We start from the raw sequence: 17820 nt of genomic DNA, 5'->3' as shown, positions 1-17820 counted from the left end.
CTGAAACCATATATTTGGAAGAACTTTTCCATACTTTGTAACTTTAAAATTCTGTTGTGCACTTTGAAAAGATCTTATACATGCATGATTCCATTATACCATACACTGGTCAGCAGAAAAATTTTGTTTCCCTAAGTCCTGTAGATCTTCCAAATGCTCAGACATTTCAATACACCATATTAAAAGACCCACATTAGTGTTACTACCAGTGACTTCAGAAAAGTCCTAAAGTATCAGGAAGCTTTCATGTGAAAATTTTAATTTTTTCAACTAAGTAATTCTTTTGAATAAAAGCAGTATTCCATGGGAGGGGGGACTATCTCAGTTGGTAACTCAGTGTTTCTCTGCAGACAACCATGTTAGTTAGCAGAAGTTCTTAGGTGTACTTCCCACTTACTCAATTGTCAAAGGATGTGCACACAACAGTGAGATTTTAAGTCAGCAGAGTCCTCATAACTTAATTACCTCCCAAAGGTCCCAGCTATGAATATTATCCTTCTGGGTGTTATCTGGTGTTAAGGTACCAGCAGTTTTACCTATGTAGTTTTTTTAGTTAAAAATACCATCCAAATGAAAAGAACTTATTGTACTAGTACTTAGTATTATTATGTAAACAGCTCTGATCTCCTAGACTCCTGAAGAGGTCTTAGGGACTTCCAGAGGTCCACTGACCACACTCTGAGGGCAGCTGTTCTAGATGAACTCCGCATGTTCTTAACAAGAGGCCAACCTCCTAGACCATCCACCAGCATATCTTCTCGTCCTCTTACACTGTCAATTTCCTGCATTCTTCACCAAACCTTGCCCATAAACATACATTATGTTATTTATTCACCTACAAAACACCCTCCAGTGACTTCCCTTTTTGCTCTGGTATGGCCCCATTTCTCACCTTCCCTTTTCAGCAAAGTGCTCCACAAGAGGGCTTGGGCTGGTGAGCAGAAGAGGGAAGAGAAGGAAGACCATCGGTACATATGAATGAGATGTGAAATCAGTACCTTGTCATTAATCAACCTTTCTGGAATTAGAAAGAAAAATAAAACCCAGGCACCTGACATTCCTAAAGATCTTCTAATACATCAGCAACATAATATCAACCTTTTTAAAAATTCTTTTTAATTTACTCGTCGTAGACAGTGTCTAGCCACCACATTGCACGTACCCCCCTATGATTTCAGACATCAAATATTAACACGAAGTGAGTAATGCAAAAAGAAAGGGGGTTAATCAGACATCTTCAGTGAAAGAAAAAGAAAATAACACTGATTCAATGAGAGCTGTTAATGAGGCTTTTTGTTTTGGTAGATTAATTTGGGAGTCTGATGACTACTAAGAACATTTAAGCTTCTCAGGTGACTGCTGTTGATTATTATCAAGGTTTTTTTTTTTTTTTAATTAAAGAGGTGCCTTTGCTTAATTCTACAGTTTATGAATTTGGGGTGTTTACCTCAAATCTGTGTCCACCCTAATAGTGCAGAAAACTTTGCTCATTAGCAAACTGAAAAAACTCCTCTTATTGATTCGGGATTGTACTTGACAGATGATGAGCATTTTAGGCTGCAAACTGCTGATGTTTAAATACATTACCCTAATACTCTTTAAGCATTGCCAATTGTAAACCTCATTAACTCCCAGCATGTGGCCAAGGCCTGGATTTCTTCACTACAGCCTCACAAAGTGAAAACAGGTATATAAAAATGATTTTATCATCAACATTATTATATCCTCCTTCACCTTGTGAAGTATTTAAAAGGCTGTACTTTCATTCCTCAGAAGGATAAATAAATGGCAAACAGGAAAAGCAGAGAACACACTTTGTTTATAAAGGCTACACATTCTAAACTCCTAGGTTCCTGTTTTATCTTTTCTTTGTTGACACCCTTATTCCTCAGGCATCAAAATCGGAACTGTCCCAGGAGTGATTCTCTGCACTCTGAACAGAATTATTTGCGGATGCTGATCATACTGCTATCATTTTGATTCAACAAAATGGGGGGTTGACAAGGCAGTAAGTTGGACCTGTCAGTCCATCACTAACAAATCAGGATGTCTGACATTCCCTTTTGCAAAAGAGCCAACTTTTTTCTGCACATTGCATGTTCTTGCAGGGTGTAAAGGGGTTCCACACCTGAGGTGAAAAACAGAGTTGGACTTGTGTATCCATGGGTCCCAAAATCTATGGATTTAACCTACCACAGATAGAAAATATTCAGGAAAAAAAGTTGCATCTGCACTGCAAATGTGGACTTTGGTTTCCTTGTCATTACTCCCTGAACAATACAATGACTATACATGTATTAGATATTATTAAGTAATCTAGAGATGATTTAAAGTACAGTAGAAGATGGGCACAGGTTATATGCAAACACTAGAGTATTTTATATATGGGACCTACGCAGGTGCAGATTTTGGAATAGCAGAATCCTGTGGGGGTCCTGAACCAATCCCTCAAGGATATTGGGCAATGACTGTATGTGGTAAATGTGTATGTGATCCTAGCAAGCCAATCAGATACTCCATCCAACAGTGCCCCCACCCACACACAGACAGGGGTTAATACCTGTACGCTGCAGCCAGGCAGCCAGGACTCAACACCTCCAGCTAATCCTCAACACCACTTAGTCTTTCCAGATGAGAAGGTCCAGCATTAGAGAAAACAGTTTTTTAGCCTTAGATCTCTCTGATGAGATAACAGTTGTTAATAAAATCAGAAATGTGTTTGCAAATCTCAAAGAGACCTAAATGAAATATTTTTCACCTTGCTCTTAACAGATACATTGTGTGAACATTCATCCCCATTTTAATGAAAACCAAAATCACAAACAAATCTAAGACACATCAAAAATCATACAAACAAATCCAACAGCAGAGTCCACACATTCGTGGTTCAATTCATCAGAGTGCGTGGGTCTTGACACACCTCCTCCTCCTCAGATGCTGAGACAAGCCCCTCTCACTCAGGAGGTCCACCAAGCAAAAAGCTATCACCCTGGGCATTTGAAGTGTCTTTTCCTCTCCCTCAAGGAACATCACAAACTGATTAAGCCCATCATTAAGTCAATTAAAACAGTGGAACACAGGGAAATCTAAAATGCAACAATGAATATTAACAAGGATTATGCTGTCACACAGGCAAAACAGGTCAATCTCCTGGTTCAATGGCTCTCCATTGCTCTCTAAGGTAAACTCTCCAGCTATTCTAACCTACAGTACTATTCCAAAAGAACCACAATCAGAACTATGATACATGTATACCAACGTTTATAGAATGCAATTCACAATAGTCTGTTATGGAACCAGACTAGATGTCCATCAATAGATGAGTGGGTAATAAAATGGGTATATATACACAAGGAGATTTACTCAGTCATAAAGAAGAATAAAATTGTCATTTGCTGGTAAATGGAACATTAAATTAAGTAAAATAAGTCAGACTTAGAAAGACAAGGGTCAAATGCTTTCTCTTGTATGTGGAAGCTGGGGGAGAAGTGGGTGAGGGAGAGAGAGGAAGAGAAAAGAAATTTTTAAAAAAGAGGGGTGGTGGCAGTTCATGAAACTAGAAGGGAGACCAGAAGAGGAAGGGGATCTAGAGGGAGGGAAGAGGGGAGAGCATGGGAAGTACTGGAGAACAAAATCTACCCAAATTGTGTTATGTTCATGTATTAACAGACCACAACAACTCCCACTTGTACTAATTAAAATAATAATTATTAATAAAAATAACAGAAGGCAGATGAGAACAGATAAGGCACCAGGGCAAGGACGCAGGGAGGGTAAGAGAAGGTACTAGGGAAAGAGATTGAGCAAGTTACGATATGTACAAATATAACATAATGAACCCCACTCTTGCGTATAATGTACCAATTAAGGAAAAAAAGATAAACACCCCAAACCTTAACATGAAGTACAAATCTCTACATGGCCCACCTCGCTCACCACCAGGCCCTGCAATTCCAAGTTCCAGGCATGCCAGCCTCTGCATTTCAGAATGCAGGGCCTTTGCAGTCAGTTTCTCTGCCTGCAATGTTCTGTCTCCAGTGCCCCCATCCCTCACTCCTACAGCTCAAATGTCACTCACAGGAAGTCTTCCCCGATCTCTCAGTCCCAATGAAGTTCCTATTTACTGTCTCTCACACCATGTCTCTCCTCATGTGGTCATTCTGCCTCTTCCTCTTCCCTGTGTCTGGGTCACATCTCCCTCTTCCTTTATTTCTTCTATCTTATAAAGACACTTTTGATGGAATTTAAGGCCCATCCCAGAAAACCCAGCGTAATCTCTTCATCACAACATCAGTTCATATTTACTTGGGGTTCTCTGATTAACACTTGTCCATTAAATGGTGCCAGGCATAGACAAAACTCTCAAGGTGCTGAATGGCTGGACAAGCACCCAGGGAGAAGTTCCCAGCAGGGAAGATGGACCAAGTGACCACTTCATGAACCATTTAATCAGAAATAAGAGAGGCAATCCCTTAGGCAATGAGCTGGAAATGAAACCTTAAGTTCATGCAGTGCACAGGCACCTAACTTTCTGCCCAGAGTTCAGCCTAAACCTAGACATAGGTGAAGTTTTCAGGAAGAGGCCAGGCTCTTGGGGGACAGTTCACGGTAGGGGTCAACGCCTGGGAAATGTCTAGATCAGTCAAAAGCTGCTAGTAGAAAAAAGGGCTTTTTTTTTTCTGGATCAAAATGATCTTTGACCAAAGAAATTCTTCACAACCATAGGCTTTCTAATTTCCCAGAGGGGGAAAAAAAAAAAAACCTACATGAGTATATTGGTTTTCTACAATGGCTCTAAAAATAACAAGAAAATAAAATCATTATATTGAAGAGATGTCTGCATTCCTATGTTCACTGAAGCATTATTCACATTATCCAAGATACAGAAACAACCCAAGTGTCCATCAACAGTTGAGTACTTAAAAGAAAATGTGGTGTGTATACACAATATTATTCAATCATAAGAAAGAAAATTCTGTCATTTGTGACAATATGGATGAACCTGGAGGACATTATGTTAAGTGAAATAAACCAGGCACAGAAAGACAAACACCACATGCTCTCACTTATATGTGGAATCTAAAAAATTTAAAATCACAGAAGCAGAGAAGAGAATGAAGGTTACAAGCAACTAGCACAGGGGTGTGATACTAAGGCAATGCTGGTCAAAGGACACAAAATTTTACATAGGAAAAACAGGCTCAAGAAACTCTTTGTGGGGCATGGTAACCATAGTTAATAACAATATAGTATATACTTAAAAAAATTAGCAAGAGAAATTTTAAATGTTCTCAACACAAAAAAAATGAGTGTGTTAGTTAATAGATATGTTACTTAGCTTGACTTGGCCATTTCACAATACATATATGTTTCAAAACATTCTGATGTGCACCATAAATATACATAATTTTATTTGTTGATTAAATATAAGTAAAGCAATTAACACAGGCCAGGTATTTTAAAACAGAAGAATTTATTCTATCACAGTTCTGAGAACCCAAAGTCAAGGTGACAGTAACATCAGACTTCCCACAGGTTCTAGGGGAAAATCTTATGCTTCTTCCAGCTGCTAGTGGTTCCAGGCATTCCTTGGCTCATGGTCACATCACTTCAATCTCTGCCTCTGTGTTCACTCTTCTTCCTCTTCCCAGTGTCTATGTCAAATGTCCCTCTGCCTCTATCTTATAAAGACACTTGTAAGGGAATTTAGGGCCCACCCAGATAACTCAGAGTAATTTTTTCATCCCCCAAATCCTTAACTTTATCACATCTGGGAAGACCCTTCTTCCACTTAAGGTAACATTTACAAATCCAGGGATTAAGCAGAGAAAATTCATAGTGGGAAAATACCCAAAGTCATTTTGCAAAGTGTCCCACTTAATTCTGTATGGTGTAGTCTCTCTCCTCCACCTTGCAGAATGCCTTTCCTGGTAATCTGGAATCATCATATTCTGTCTCTGAGATCCATACCATTTAATCATATGTGAAATTTTAAAGGTGATTTGAGCAAGGGAAAGATGATAAAAAAGTTATGATCCTAGTGGTATGTTTAAATTTACTCATAATTCTACAACTGCCTTGAAAAATACCAGTGTACATATAAAAGCCCTCATACATCTCCACACCACCTCATCGATTACAATTGTTTTGTGAAATTATACAGAGGTCTCCACATGAAATTACTAATTGTAAAATGACCATTGAAGGAAATATTAAGGGTAGTATTTATAAAAGAATATGTTAATGGTACTAGGTAGAGAAAAGGCTCTTAAGAGGTAGGAAGGTATATATTTAATGACTTTCTGATCATTAAAGCAACAAAAACCTGTTTTGAACAAAAATAAACATACCCATCTTTGGTCTGATCCACCACGCCACTTAAAAGTTCCACAGTCTTTGGATTAGGCTGGCTTTCTCCAAAAATATTCAAATATCGGGTAACAAAGTCATTAGGAGACATAAAATATTCACCATTTTTTTCAATGCTTGCATACTGTTAAGAAAAAGGGGAAAAAAGAAATGTTATTTTTAATACTTGATTCTCAAAAATATATAATCATGGGCTCAACATGTGAAAAGACTGAGAATATTCAAAGGATAAAATATCAGATATGAAAATAGACTCTTTATAGTTGTAGTTATCTCCCGTCACTTCAAAGAAAAACAAAACCACATCAAATTTGTCAAATTTTGTGCTTACACCAATGGTTCTCAATTGTAGGTAATTTTCCCCCATAGGGGACATCTGGCAATGTCTGATAACAATTTTAATTGTCATAACTCAGAGGAAAGGGATGCTGTCAAATATCTTACAGTAAAGCACAGGATGTGCTCATACAACTGAGTTCTCTAGCCCAAAATGTGAACAGCTCTGAGCAACCCTGGCGTACAGAAATTTAGAAAGACAAATTATGTCTTGTTTACTGGCAAAAGACTATAAAGTATTATAAAACAAACTGAAGGACAGTAGGATGAGATACTCTAGTGCCTTGGGTTCCTACATAAGAAACCCAAACCCAACTCAACAAAAACAGTGAAGCAAAACTCAAGCTCAACCAATGTGTAATGCCAAACTGACCTCTAACGAGGGGTGTTTCACTTCAACCAAGCAAATATTTTCTGTCTTGCTTCCCTCGACACTTTATAAAAGCTTCCCTCATGCACCCTTGATGGAGCCCTGAACTGCCTGTGGTCTGATGCTCCCAATTCATAAAATCATTGAGTGTTCAATGAATGTCTGCAAGATAGGGTTATCTCTCAACAGAAGTCCCAGAGGTAGCGACCTACAAGGAAGGGTGATAGACTAAGCTGAAAATCAAACTCTGAGGCACAATGCATCTTGTGGGATTTTACAGAACCAGGTATCAACTGCTGCCCTAGCTAATGTTCTCTCCACCCTTGAGCCCTACACAGAGATGGTCAATAAGAATCAACTGGCATGCAATGCTTCTTCACCAGGTCTTGCCTATAGTGGGACACATTGCAGCTGGAAGAGGGAACCCACTGACTTGGGTTCCATGGGTCCCCAGAGGCTGTGGGAAATGCTGAGAGCAGCATGCCAATCAAATGGTGTCCTCATGGAACAGAAGACCTACTGAGCCAAGAGGAGGAGAGGACAGTACAGCTAGGAGAGCAGGGCTAAGTGATGGGAACCACAGTGGCAGACATAGTGACAAGGTGCACAGTGAAATGAGGTGCAAGGACAGTATCTCCCCTTCCTCAGGAACCCCAGAATTAAGTCTAATCAAAACTGTTTTTACAAGTCATTGGTTATTTCTACATTAACGTCCAATACAGACTAAGCCCTTGCTTATACACCTCGTAATAAGCTTTAGTCTTTTGAGCTAGGGCTGTGTCTTTACTACCTGAATGGCCTCATCTAACATCTAAGTAACTAAAATTTTCTGGGCCTCTGATTCTTCATCTGCAAAATAGGTACAACAATATTACCAGTTTCAATAGGCAGATGCTTGAAACAAATGAGATAATCATTTAGAACCCTTAGCACTATGCTCTACTACACATGACAGGCACTTTATAAAAGTTCTAGATTATTGTGTTTTGTTCTGTTTTTTCCTCTGTCCCACTGAGTGACAGCTGCCACTGGTACAGGACCAGGGCAAGGATGCAATCAGTAGTTTTCTCTCAGCACCAGCTACCAAATCCTGGCCCCACAGCACAGGGGAGGACCTGTGAATGTGCTAGTATACACCATTGTTTTCTTTTCTTTCTCCCTCTCTCCCTCCTTCCCTCCTTCCCTCCCTTCCTCCCTCCCTCCCTCCTTCCTTCCTTCCTCCCTTCCTTCCTTCCTTCCTTCCTCTTTTTGAGAGGGGTGTTGAAGATTTAACCCAGGGTCACTTTACACTGAACTACATCTCCAACCTTTTTTTTCTTTGAGACAGGTCTCGGTAAGTTGCCTAGGACCTCTCTAAGATGGTGAGGCTGGCCTTGAACTTGCCATCCTCCTGTCTCAGTCTTCCAAGACACTAGGATTACAGGAGTGTGCTACTGTGCCTGGCTATTTTCAATTAACATGTTTTAGCACAGTACAAGAAAAAAAAATGGTCCAGTAATCCTACCATTCTTCAGTTAGTATTTGCTTCAGCTTCTAGGATATGCAGAAGAAAGAATATATTTTAATTTTCCTAACTGAGACAAAACAAGCTTGAAATATGAAGGAAATGCCAATAGTAATTAGAGCAATCCTATGATTTAGAGTTATGACCATTTCCTTATGACAGTGATTAATTTGTTTTAAAATATAATTTAACTTTTCTCCTACCAGTGGACAGATTATATCCAGTTTGGGGTATTTTAAATAAACCTAAGTTAGCCATTTTTGTGTGTTACACTTGTCCAAATTCCTGGCAATTTTCGAAAGCTAGACTCCTAGAAAAGAAATTGTTGAGTCAAGGGAGAGCAACTTTAAGGCTCTTGGTGCTTATTATCACGCTGCTCTCCAGAAAAGATTGTACCAATTTACACTCCCACCAGCAGTGTGTGAACATGACCTTTCCCCCCTTTGTCTATCATATTTGTTGCAAATATTTTTCCAGTTAGATATTTTTATATAATTGAGTCTGTAGATTTATTTTCCTTTGCAATTTCTTCCACTACTTTTCTAAGCTTAAAAAACTAGTCTTTCTTCATTACAAGATTAAATATTCACTCACGGTTCCTTTTAGCCTTTTTAAAGTATGGTTACCTTTAGGTTTTAGTAGACCAGTGCTTTATTTTTGCACGCGGTCTGAGGTAAGAATCCTACAACTTTGTTTTTCCCACTTACTCTTGGTTGTTTCTGAACCACACATGAAATCATTCTCCCTTCCCTACTCTTTAGGACGCCTGCTTTGCACGTACTAAATTATCATATGGTCACTTGGGAAAGCCGTGACAAGCAGGCTCGATCTTCAGCAACAGGTCTGGTGAGTTGGTAATGGCTTCCCAGAGCAAACACTGTTCTGAATCTGCCCTGAACTCACAGGAGAATGTCAGCATGGATTGAGAGTTCTTGTCATCGCTGCAATGGGAAATGTTTCAGGATCATCCTCTCAATACACCTGGCTACTCTTGCAAGATTGTGTGCATCTTACTTGCTACAAGTAGAGGGAAAGCTCTGTCTGGACAGGAATTGTTTTCATCTTTTTCTTTGTTGTGTCCTCAAATTCCCAGACTACTGCCAGGCAGCGAGTGAAACAAGTTCAATAGATATTTATCAAAATGAATGAAAGGTTAAAAAAAGTTGTATTACTTTGCTCCTAGAAGTTTTCTTGGCTTGACGATCACACTTTGATTTTCCCTAAATGACCTTTAGAATCAATGTCAAATTGCTGCCCCCTTAACAAAAAGTTCCATTGAAAATGCACAATAAAACTACAATAAAATTCCACTAATCACCCACAAAATAATGAAGGATAACAATGTTGGCAAAAATGTGGAGCAAATACTCTCACATATTGGTGGTATAATAAACTGATAAACCATTTTAATTAGACAACTGCTACTGAACGTAACAGACTCAGCAATTTCAATCATATGTCAATCTCCAACAGAAATTTTCATGTGAGTATGTATATAACATCAAAAACTATGCCAAAGGGTCCATAGTGTTATTTATAATAGAAAAAGGTACGAAAAATAACTAACTCCTGTTAACTAGTAACAGGATACATAAACAGATTATGATATAGTAACACAACAGAATACAACACAAGCAATGAGAATACACTAACTCCAACTATACACAACACTTGTTTTTGTTTGTGTTCTTGATAATAGTCATTCTAAGTGGAGTAAGATGAAATCTTAGAGTTGTTTTAATTTGCATTTCTCTAATTACTAGAGCTGTCAAACACTTTTTCATATATTTGTTAATCACCTGTATATCTTCTATAAAGTGTCTGTCCAGTTCCTTGGCCCATTTATTGATTGGGTTCTTTATATTTTTGGTATAAAGTTTCTATAAGTTCTTTATAAATTTTGGAGACTAGTGCTGTTAAAAAAATGCAAATAAAAAGTAAAATACAATTTTTCAACTAACTGGTTGGCAGAAAGATTTTTTTTATTGCTGTTGTACTTAATAATAATCTGAATTGATAACATAATGTGGGAACTGTACACTTCCACACTCCCACCCAAAATATGTAGTCTGCTAAGAGCACTCAAATGCCTTAATCTATTGTAAACCCACTCTTTAACCCAACAATGCCACTTCTAGGAATTCCTACTAAGAAAATAATGCAAGCTATATACAAATATGTGAGTTGTTATGATAGCAAAGTAGAGCTGGCAACTAAACATCCAGTCATAAACATCAGTCACAATTAGGTAAATTGTGGTAAGATAAATTATGGTAGAACAGTCATACACAGGAATATCACACAGCATTAAAGTATTGTAGAAACACATTCAATTATAAGAAAAAGTGTTCATAATATATTAGGTGAGGGAAAATACTGGATACAAAACACTATTTTTTTTCTCATGTCAAATAAAAAAATCTGTATGCATATACAGAGACACGCACCCAGTAAGAGAGACCACTATATCTATACTGACATCAAGTTACTTTGTCTTTTAGATCATCATGACAGAAACTGATCTGTTGTTAAGGAAGTTTTTCAAACAAGGCATTTTTCCTACAAAAATGTTTAAAGTGAACATCATGCTTTTGTTGAGAGATTAATTCTAAAACTCCAAGTACAATGCACTATTAGTCCCTAACACATCCCACTTCTCCTGCCCAGCCCCTTCCCTGTTTTCCCATCTTCCACTTCCGACATGTAGCCACTCTAGACTGTAGGCTTCTGAACAGCCCATGACCATCTCCCTCCCTCCCCCTTGAGCCGCTGCTTCCCTCCTTTATTTCTCTGTTCATATTACTGGCATCTCTCTGCACCCAGGGTATACACCTTCCCTCCCTGCTCTCTCTCATTTATATTAAAACAACAGTCACTTTCATCAAATATCCCTTCAAAAGTATCTCTGACTTGTCCAATCCTCACTCCTCCTGGTGTTACGACCTTAATAACTCTGAGGGCCTCCAACACCGTCACTCCCAAGACCACACACCTCATGGCCTTGCTGCACCAGTCCAACCTCAAACCCATCTTCCTTGTCACTGGATTACTTAGAAAACCTTCAATGGCTTCCTATTGTTCAGTGGCATGCCAAATTCCCAATTACCTTTCCGATTTCATTACCCGCACCCTGTAATACTTAGCAGATTCCCTGGCAGAGAGCTGTATTTAAATAAACATTTGACAAATGAACAAGAATCCTTCAACCTGGCCCTGTCTCTGGGCTTTCCTTCCATGTGGTCCTCTTCTCTCTCCCACCATCCCAGGGGCTCCTCACATTCTCTCCACCAGCCTTCCCTGACCACTGGTCGCAATGGCTAATGCTCCCTCCTTCCATTTCCTGTGGTATTTGCTGTAACCACACAGGCAGAACCTTCGAGTATGCTGACTTAGATTCTTTTTACCTGCTGTTGCTTGTCTACAAATCTGATCTCCTGTATAAAATCTGAACTTCTTTGAGACACAGTTATTGCTTACATTTCTTTTGCTCAGCTCACTCGCAGCAGAATTTCATGGTGTTTTATTTAAATTGTAAACAATCGATAATATCTGTTTAAATTAATGTGAAACAACACCAAAAGCATTAGGTGGACAAGAAGAAAAAAAAAAAAAAATGCCTGTCAACACAGAGGTTAAAAGCAGAATTGTCTACCTAGACTCATACTTCTGCATCCAGATAAAATGTAATATATTTCTTCTCACAAGAATCTGCACAATACACTCAAATGCTTTTGCCTGGCATGTTTTGTGCTAAGTCTCTCCCTCCCTACCAAGCTAGAATCACTAGACCCTGCACTCCAGGCCACCCAAACTATCAGCTATTCCCTCCACACAACTGGCACACTTAGAGTTCTCTGCTTTGTACGTGCTGTTTTCTTTGTTTAGAATAGTCTTCCTTTTACTTCAAATCTTCCTCTAACTTCTCCATCTGACAAATACCTATTAGTCTTCAAGCATGGCTCAAACATTCTGTCTGTAACTTTTGATAACCCTCTATAGGAAGAAGTAATAAATCTCATCTTATCCTCCTTTAATCATGTATAATATTTATCCACCATATTGTGACTTTCTGTATTCTTGCACATGCATACACACAGTGAGATATTTAAGGGCAGGAGTCATGATGCATGCATCTGTAATGCCCAACACCTAACACCTACCTAATTCCTAATAGGCAATGTCAAGGAAGGAAGGAAGGGAGGGAGGGAGGGAGGGAAGGAGGGAGGAAAAGTTGATTTAAACTCATCTCTAAAACATAAACTAAAAAAAACCTGAGTTGCAGTCATTCCAGTCCTCCAAGAACCTTTCCTCATCTGGCTCAGTATAACAGGTTCTCTCTCACCTCTGCAGTTACCAACTCCTCTACTTCCTTCTACTCCCTGTACATCTGGTATGAAGGAGACAATGAAGCTCCATTCCCCCTCCCCCAAGCTAAAAGAAACCTCTCTCCACCTAGTTAGCAGGGAGACAATTGGGATATTTCACACAGAATTTTTATTAGTTAAGAAAATCAAGTCAGAAAAAATTCACACACACAAAATCAGCAAAGTAGACAGGTTTACAGAATGCTTACGCTGATCCGTACTTAACTAAAAAGCCCAGCCTGGCAGCCCCCATGGCGCCTCATTCCCCTTTCTCCTCTTCACCACAATACTGTCTGCGGTGGGTAGTAAACAAGGGATCCTCAGCTCGCTGAGCCAAGGTGGATTTGTGTTGGTCCCACACTATCCAGGCCTGGTGAGGTCACCAGAACCTCTGCCAGATCTGCAATCCCTTCCACAGACTGCTGATGCTGTTTTCTTGAGGAAACCCCCACCCCCACCCCATCTCCTCAGACTCCCAAGGCACAAAAACTTGTTCAAAAGCCACAAACTCCTGGTTGCCGAAGTTTCCTCTCTGGTCTCAAAGATTCCACTCCCAGCCTTCAGGTCCATGGTCACAGAAACCCCATAGGTAACTCTTCAGAACACCTGCTATCACTGAGTCCACTGCAGCCAATCAGACTTGCCCCAAGCCTAGACCTGCCCAATACCGAGTGGACATCGCAGCTGGCAAAGATGCTATTCCAAACTGAGATCTTAACCTAGCCTCACCAACTGCCACATGGCCTCAAGTAGTCACTGTCTTTAAATGGAGTCTTTCCAATGGATCATGTCAACAGATCAGTGAGCAGCAGAGCTGCACCACTTACAGAGACAGCCTCTAAGTTGTTCTCAGTTTCTGTTAGGAGGAGGCTCTTAACTCCTGTTAGAAAACTGAAGTGGTATGCCCTGAGTTGAAAGACTAATTATAACTTCAACAGCTCAGGTGAGTTTATCCATTTCTCTAGGCTCCTTGGCAGCACACTTAGATGTTCTTCTGCAAGTATCTTTCAAAATTAAATCATTAAAGAGTTTTACAACAGCAATAGGCTTTCATACACCTGATCCCAATCACGGTGGGCCCAATATGCACACAGCAACAGACATTTGTTTAGGGAGGAAAAGAACACTTTTCTTTTTTCTCAGTTTTCATTTTCTAGACTCTCTATACTGTATTGTGCTTTTTGGGAAAAAGCAAATTTATAAAGAATTCTGTCTTTTCTATATAATCCAAACCTCCCTACAAATTCATCCTTTCTTCCTTTCCCAAAACTGCCCCAATGTTTAGTCATTTTTCAACTGAAATCTATCTTTCCTATATTTGAATTACTTAATTTCACACTTTAAATCAATATCTAAGGCATAGCAGGTTCTGGGCATGGCGAAATAACTTACCCCACCAAATCTTCACAAGTTTTTGTAACCTTTTACTATGAAAATGCTCTAACATATGCAAAGCACAGAAAACAGTATAAACCCAATATCCCACTTTCCAATTTCAAAAATTATCATACTGCCCACTCATTCTTCCCATTCCACCAAAATTGGCTTATGTAAAAACAAATCTCAGGCATCACGATCTCATCTGTAAATGCTTTGGTGTCTATTTCTGATAGACTGCATATTTCTCAGATTCAGAATGTCATTATTCATCTTATAAATCAATTAATTACAATTCATGAGTATTAAATATCCTGTCAGTACTTGAATTCCCTAATGTCTCCATCTTTTTGTTCTTGCTGTTCCATTTTGGTTTTGCAGTGCTGAGGATTCAACGCAGGACCTTGCACATGTCAGACAAGGGCTCTTTCACTGAGCTGTATCTCCAGCCCTCACTCACCATTTTTAAGCTAACACATTTTGATGAGAACAGTGAGGCTCGCAGAATTAGTAACCTGCTAGCTCACATCAGTACACATCAAGGCACCAACTTGATACCTTGACTCCCCATTCCAGTCAGCACTGGCTCCCTTCTCACAAAATTTAGAAAAGTCCACATATTTTGCTTAATATATTGTCTTTTCAAAAGTGGCCTTTCCTTTTTTGAGTACTTTAATTTCCGTTCAGTCACATAAATGTGCATCAGTGATGGAGACCAGAATAAGACTTTTATTATATTACACATTCACTGCCCAACGCTATCAGGTAGGTAGAAGCCTAAGAAACCAAGAAAACGAGCTTTTGTAGTATCTGGTGTGCTTGAGTATTATTCCCCTGAGGCTGTCTCACAGGGCCGCATGGCTATAATAAAATGACAGTGGTTATGATGATAAGAAAACAAAAATGGGCTTTTTCTACCAAGCAGAGACTGGATGGTCCCCTCTGGAAGAGTACAGGATTATGGGGATGTTTACAAGACCTTTAAACACTCAGTAGAAAAAGCATTGTCTTGGTCCTTTGCAGGTTAACCCTGAAGAGGTAAATGAGCTGCAAGACTACCCAGCCAACTCCTTTTCAGCACTTGATACCATGTAAGATAAAGAAGAAAAAAAAAAAAAAACACCATGTTGCCATCAAAAACAATTGGCTACACATTTCCTATACATTTTTTTAAAAACAGAAAAGTAAAGCAACTCTTTCACAAATCCAATGTAAAAATACTTAGGAGGATTTTTTTTAAATTTAACAATGAAATAAATAGTTGTTTGAAAATTATCTTTCAAAGTTTTAGAACAAAAAACCAAATAAGAAACAAAATAGATCCTTTTTATACTGACCTTCAAAAATATTGCTCTAAGCTCAGCTGGATCTGCTCTCTTGGTTAAAGCCACCTATAAATAAACATAAAAATGTTTATATTATTAGAACAAAGCTGAGAAATTAAGCTAGCAGACTAAGGGAAAATAAACTTCAGGTTAGAAATAAGTGGATTTCACTTTTATACTTAAAACATCACATTGCCCCAGTGCATAAATGAGTTCCTAGATTTTAAATTAGACTCTGTATGCGGTTTCTAGAGTGATAATAGTCTGTGCAAGAAGCCAGTTAAAGCTCATAATATCTAGTGTTTAATGTATATTGTTTTTTAAAAAAGAACAAAAACAAACAAAAAAATTGAAACAGATTTTTAAACACCTGGCATTTTTAAACTACACTCCAGGGGTATATCTCATGCCTTTCACAGGAGAATATTAAAGTACAACCTGTTTGCTAACTATGCAAGGGAATATATTTCTTAAAGAAGTCAGTGAACTAGGCAAATCATATTAAAGAACCTAAGGAATTACTTCCCAAAGTTCCACCATGAACAGGCGTGTATACCTAGCTACCTGGCAATGCCAAGGAACTTGTCCTCTCCCCAACTTCTAATTTAATAAATCAGAAGTCTCCAAAGGTATACAGAAGTCTCCAAAGGTATGACTATTATTCTCCACATTCAGAAATACAAGAGGCTGTGGTTACCTTCCATGAGTAAAATTTGACAGATTAGCTCAGAATAGGTGTTGTGCTTAATTCTCCAGGCCACAAAGTCCAAAAACATCACTGGGGAAAAGCAAGACAAACTTGAACATGACTGCCCCAGGCCAACACAAAAGAGCCCTTATGTGGAAGCAAACAGTGGGCTTATTCAGCGTCCCATCACCCAATCCTGCTGGCAGAAACCATCATGAGACTGAATTCTCACCAAGCACAGCATCGCCCCAAGATACAGCCAAGGAGGGGCTCCTGGAACCACCCCAACACTGGAGCCATGTCACTATCCACGGGGAGATTTATGCAAATTGTTCTAAATCCCTTCTGTGTGTTTGCAAAGACTCTTCTGAGATCTTGGGACAATGAATTCTCTGTCTCTAAATATGGAACTGCTGAGCTCCTTGGCCCTCCACTGTCAGGAATAATTTTATTAACTAATCACTGAAATGGGAGAGGTAGTCTTTCTGAAACCAGTTGGTTAGTCACCTTTTTTCCCAAAGTAAGACTGATAACTCTTTTAATTTTAGCTCAGTACCTATAACCACCAATTCTATTTTTACTCACAAGAATTTCTAATATTTTCTTATAATCCTGAATTAGTTGGTGGTCTCTGCTCTTCAATAGAGGGAAAAATAGTCTGCTAACCAACTTAACCAAGATTAATGATACTGCTGACCTAAAAGTTCCAGAAGAGGATTCCTCCTGTGGGGTCTCTACTCTGAAAAAGGTGGGTCAGGACAAACACTCCTGGAGAGGTCATAAAAGCACTCCCACCTCCTCCATCGTCAGAGCAGGGAAATGTCCTCCTCTACACCAGGATTCCCACCCCTCACGATGGTCCAGAAGTAACATTTTGAAAAATTCATTCAATATCTTAAGTTCTTAGTTGGTTTTCCTTTTAAAAGCCAAAGGAATTTTCCACAAAATGAACTATTACTATTCTATCTGAATACCACATCCTTTAAAACTACTTAGTTCACTATGCTGCACACTTTGTAAGGCCTTCCCTGGGCAATGTTGTCTCAGTGAAACTTTCCCTGCCTTAAATTCCCACAGCAGAGTCTGCTTACCAATCCCAAAATGTACATTCAGTGTTTTACCCCAGAACCACACCTCTGTGACAGAAAGCAGGTATTCACTTTGTAAGTTGCCCAGCATTTAGGGCACAGGAAACACATGAAAACAATCCATACAGTGACCACCACTTACAAGTCATGTCACCTAGAACGTAGAGAACACTGGACAGTGTTCAGAGCATGATTATTCTTTCCTTGGATCCTCACAGCAAATCTGAGAGTTAGATACGATAGATATAACTCTGCCCCATTTGACAGAAGAGGAAACTGAGGCTCACTTATTTCCCCAAAAGCCAGAGTAAGAGCCAATCTGTGCCTACATTTTAAGTGTTTCCTGAGTCTTTGGGTTCTAAATCTCTCACTTCCTTCTGCACCATGTTATAAGTAGTT

At 39.1% G+C, this 17820-nt stretch overlaps 1 protein-coding gene and 1 non-coding gene across 2 annotated transcripts in view; both read right to left on the bottom strand.

Annotated features, from left to right (window-relative positions):
• The window catches only part of Slc25a13 (solute carrier family 25 member 13), a 179503-nt gene that overhangs the window by 141095 nt on the left and 20588 nt on the right, over positions 1–17820 (bottom strand). The window contains exons 2-3 of the mRNA XM_047560964.1: positions 15658–15711; positions 6351–6493 (exon numbers count right to left, since the gene is read on the bottom strand). Of these exons, the coding sequence (XP_047416920.1) occupies positions 6351–6493; positions 15658–15711 (197 nt within the window). The remainder of the gene's footprint in view (positions 1–6350; positions 6494–15657; positions 15712–17820) is intronic.
• Positions 8077–8205, bottom strand: LOC124992019 (small nucleolar RNA SNORA30/SNORA37 family). Its single transcript, XR_007110028.1, has one exon. It is a non-coding gene; the product is annotated as a small nucleolar RNA SNORA30/SNORA37 family (small nucleolar RNA).

Source organism: Sciurus carolinensis, chromosome 8, assembly GCF_902686445.1.
Source record: "Sciurus carolinensis chromosome 8, mSciCar1.2, whole genome shotgun sequence".
NCBI lineage: Eukaryota > Metazoa > Chordata > Mammalia > Rodentia > Sciuridae > Sciurus > Sciurus carolinensis.
Note: the sequence above shows the minus strand (reverse complement) of the source record. Positions and strands in the feature narration are given on the sequence as shown.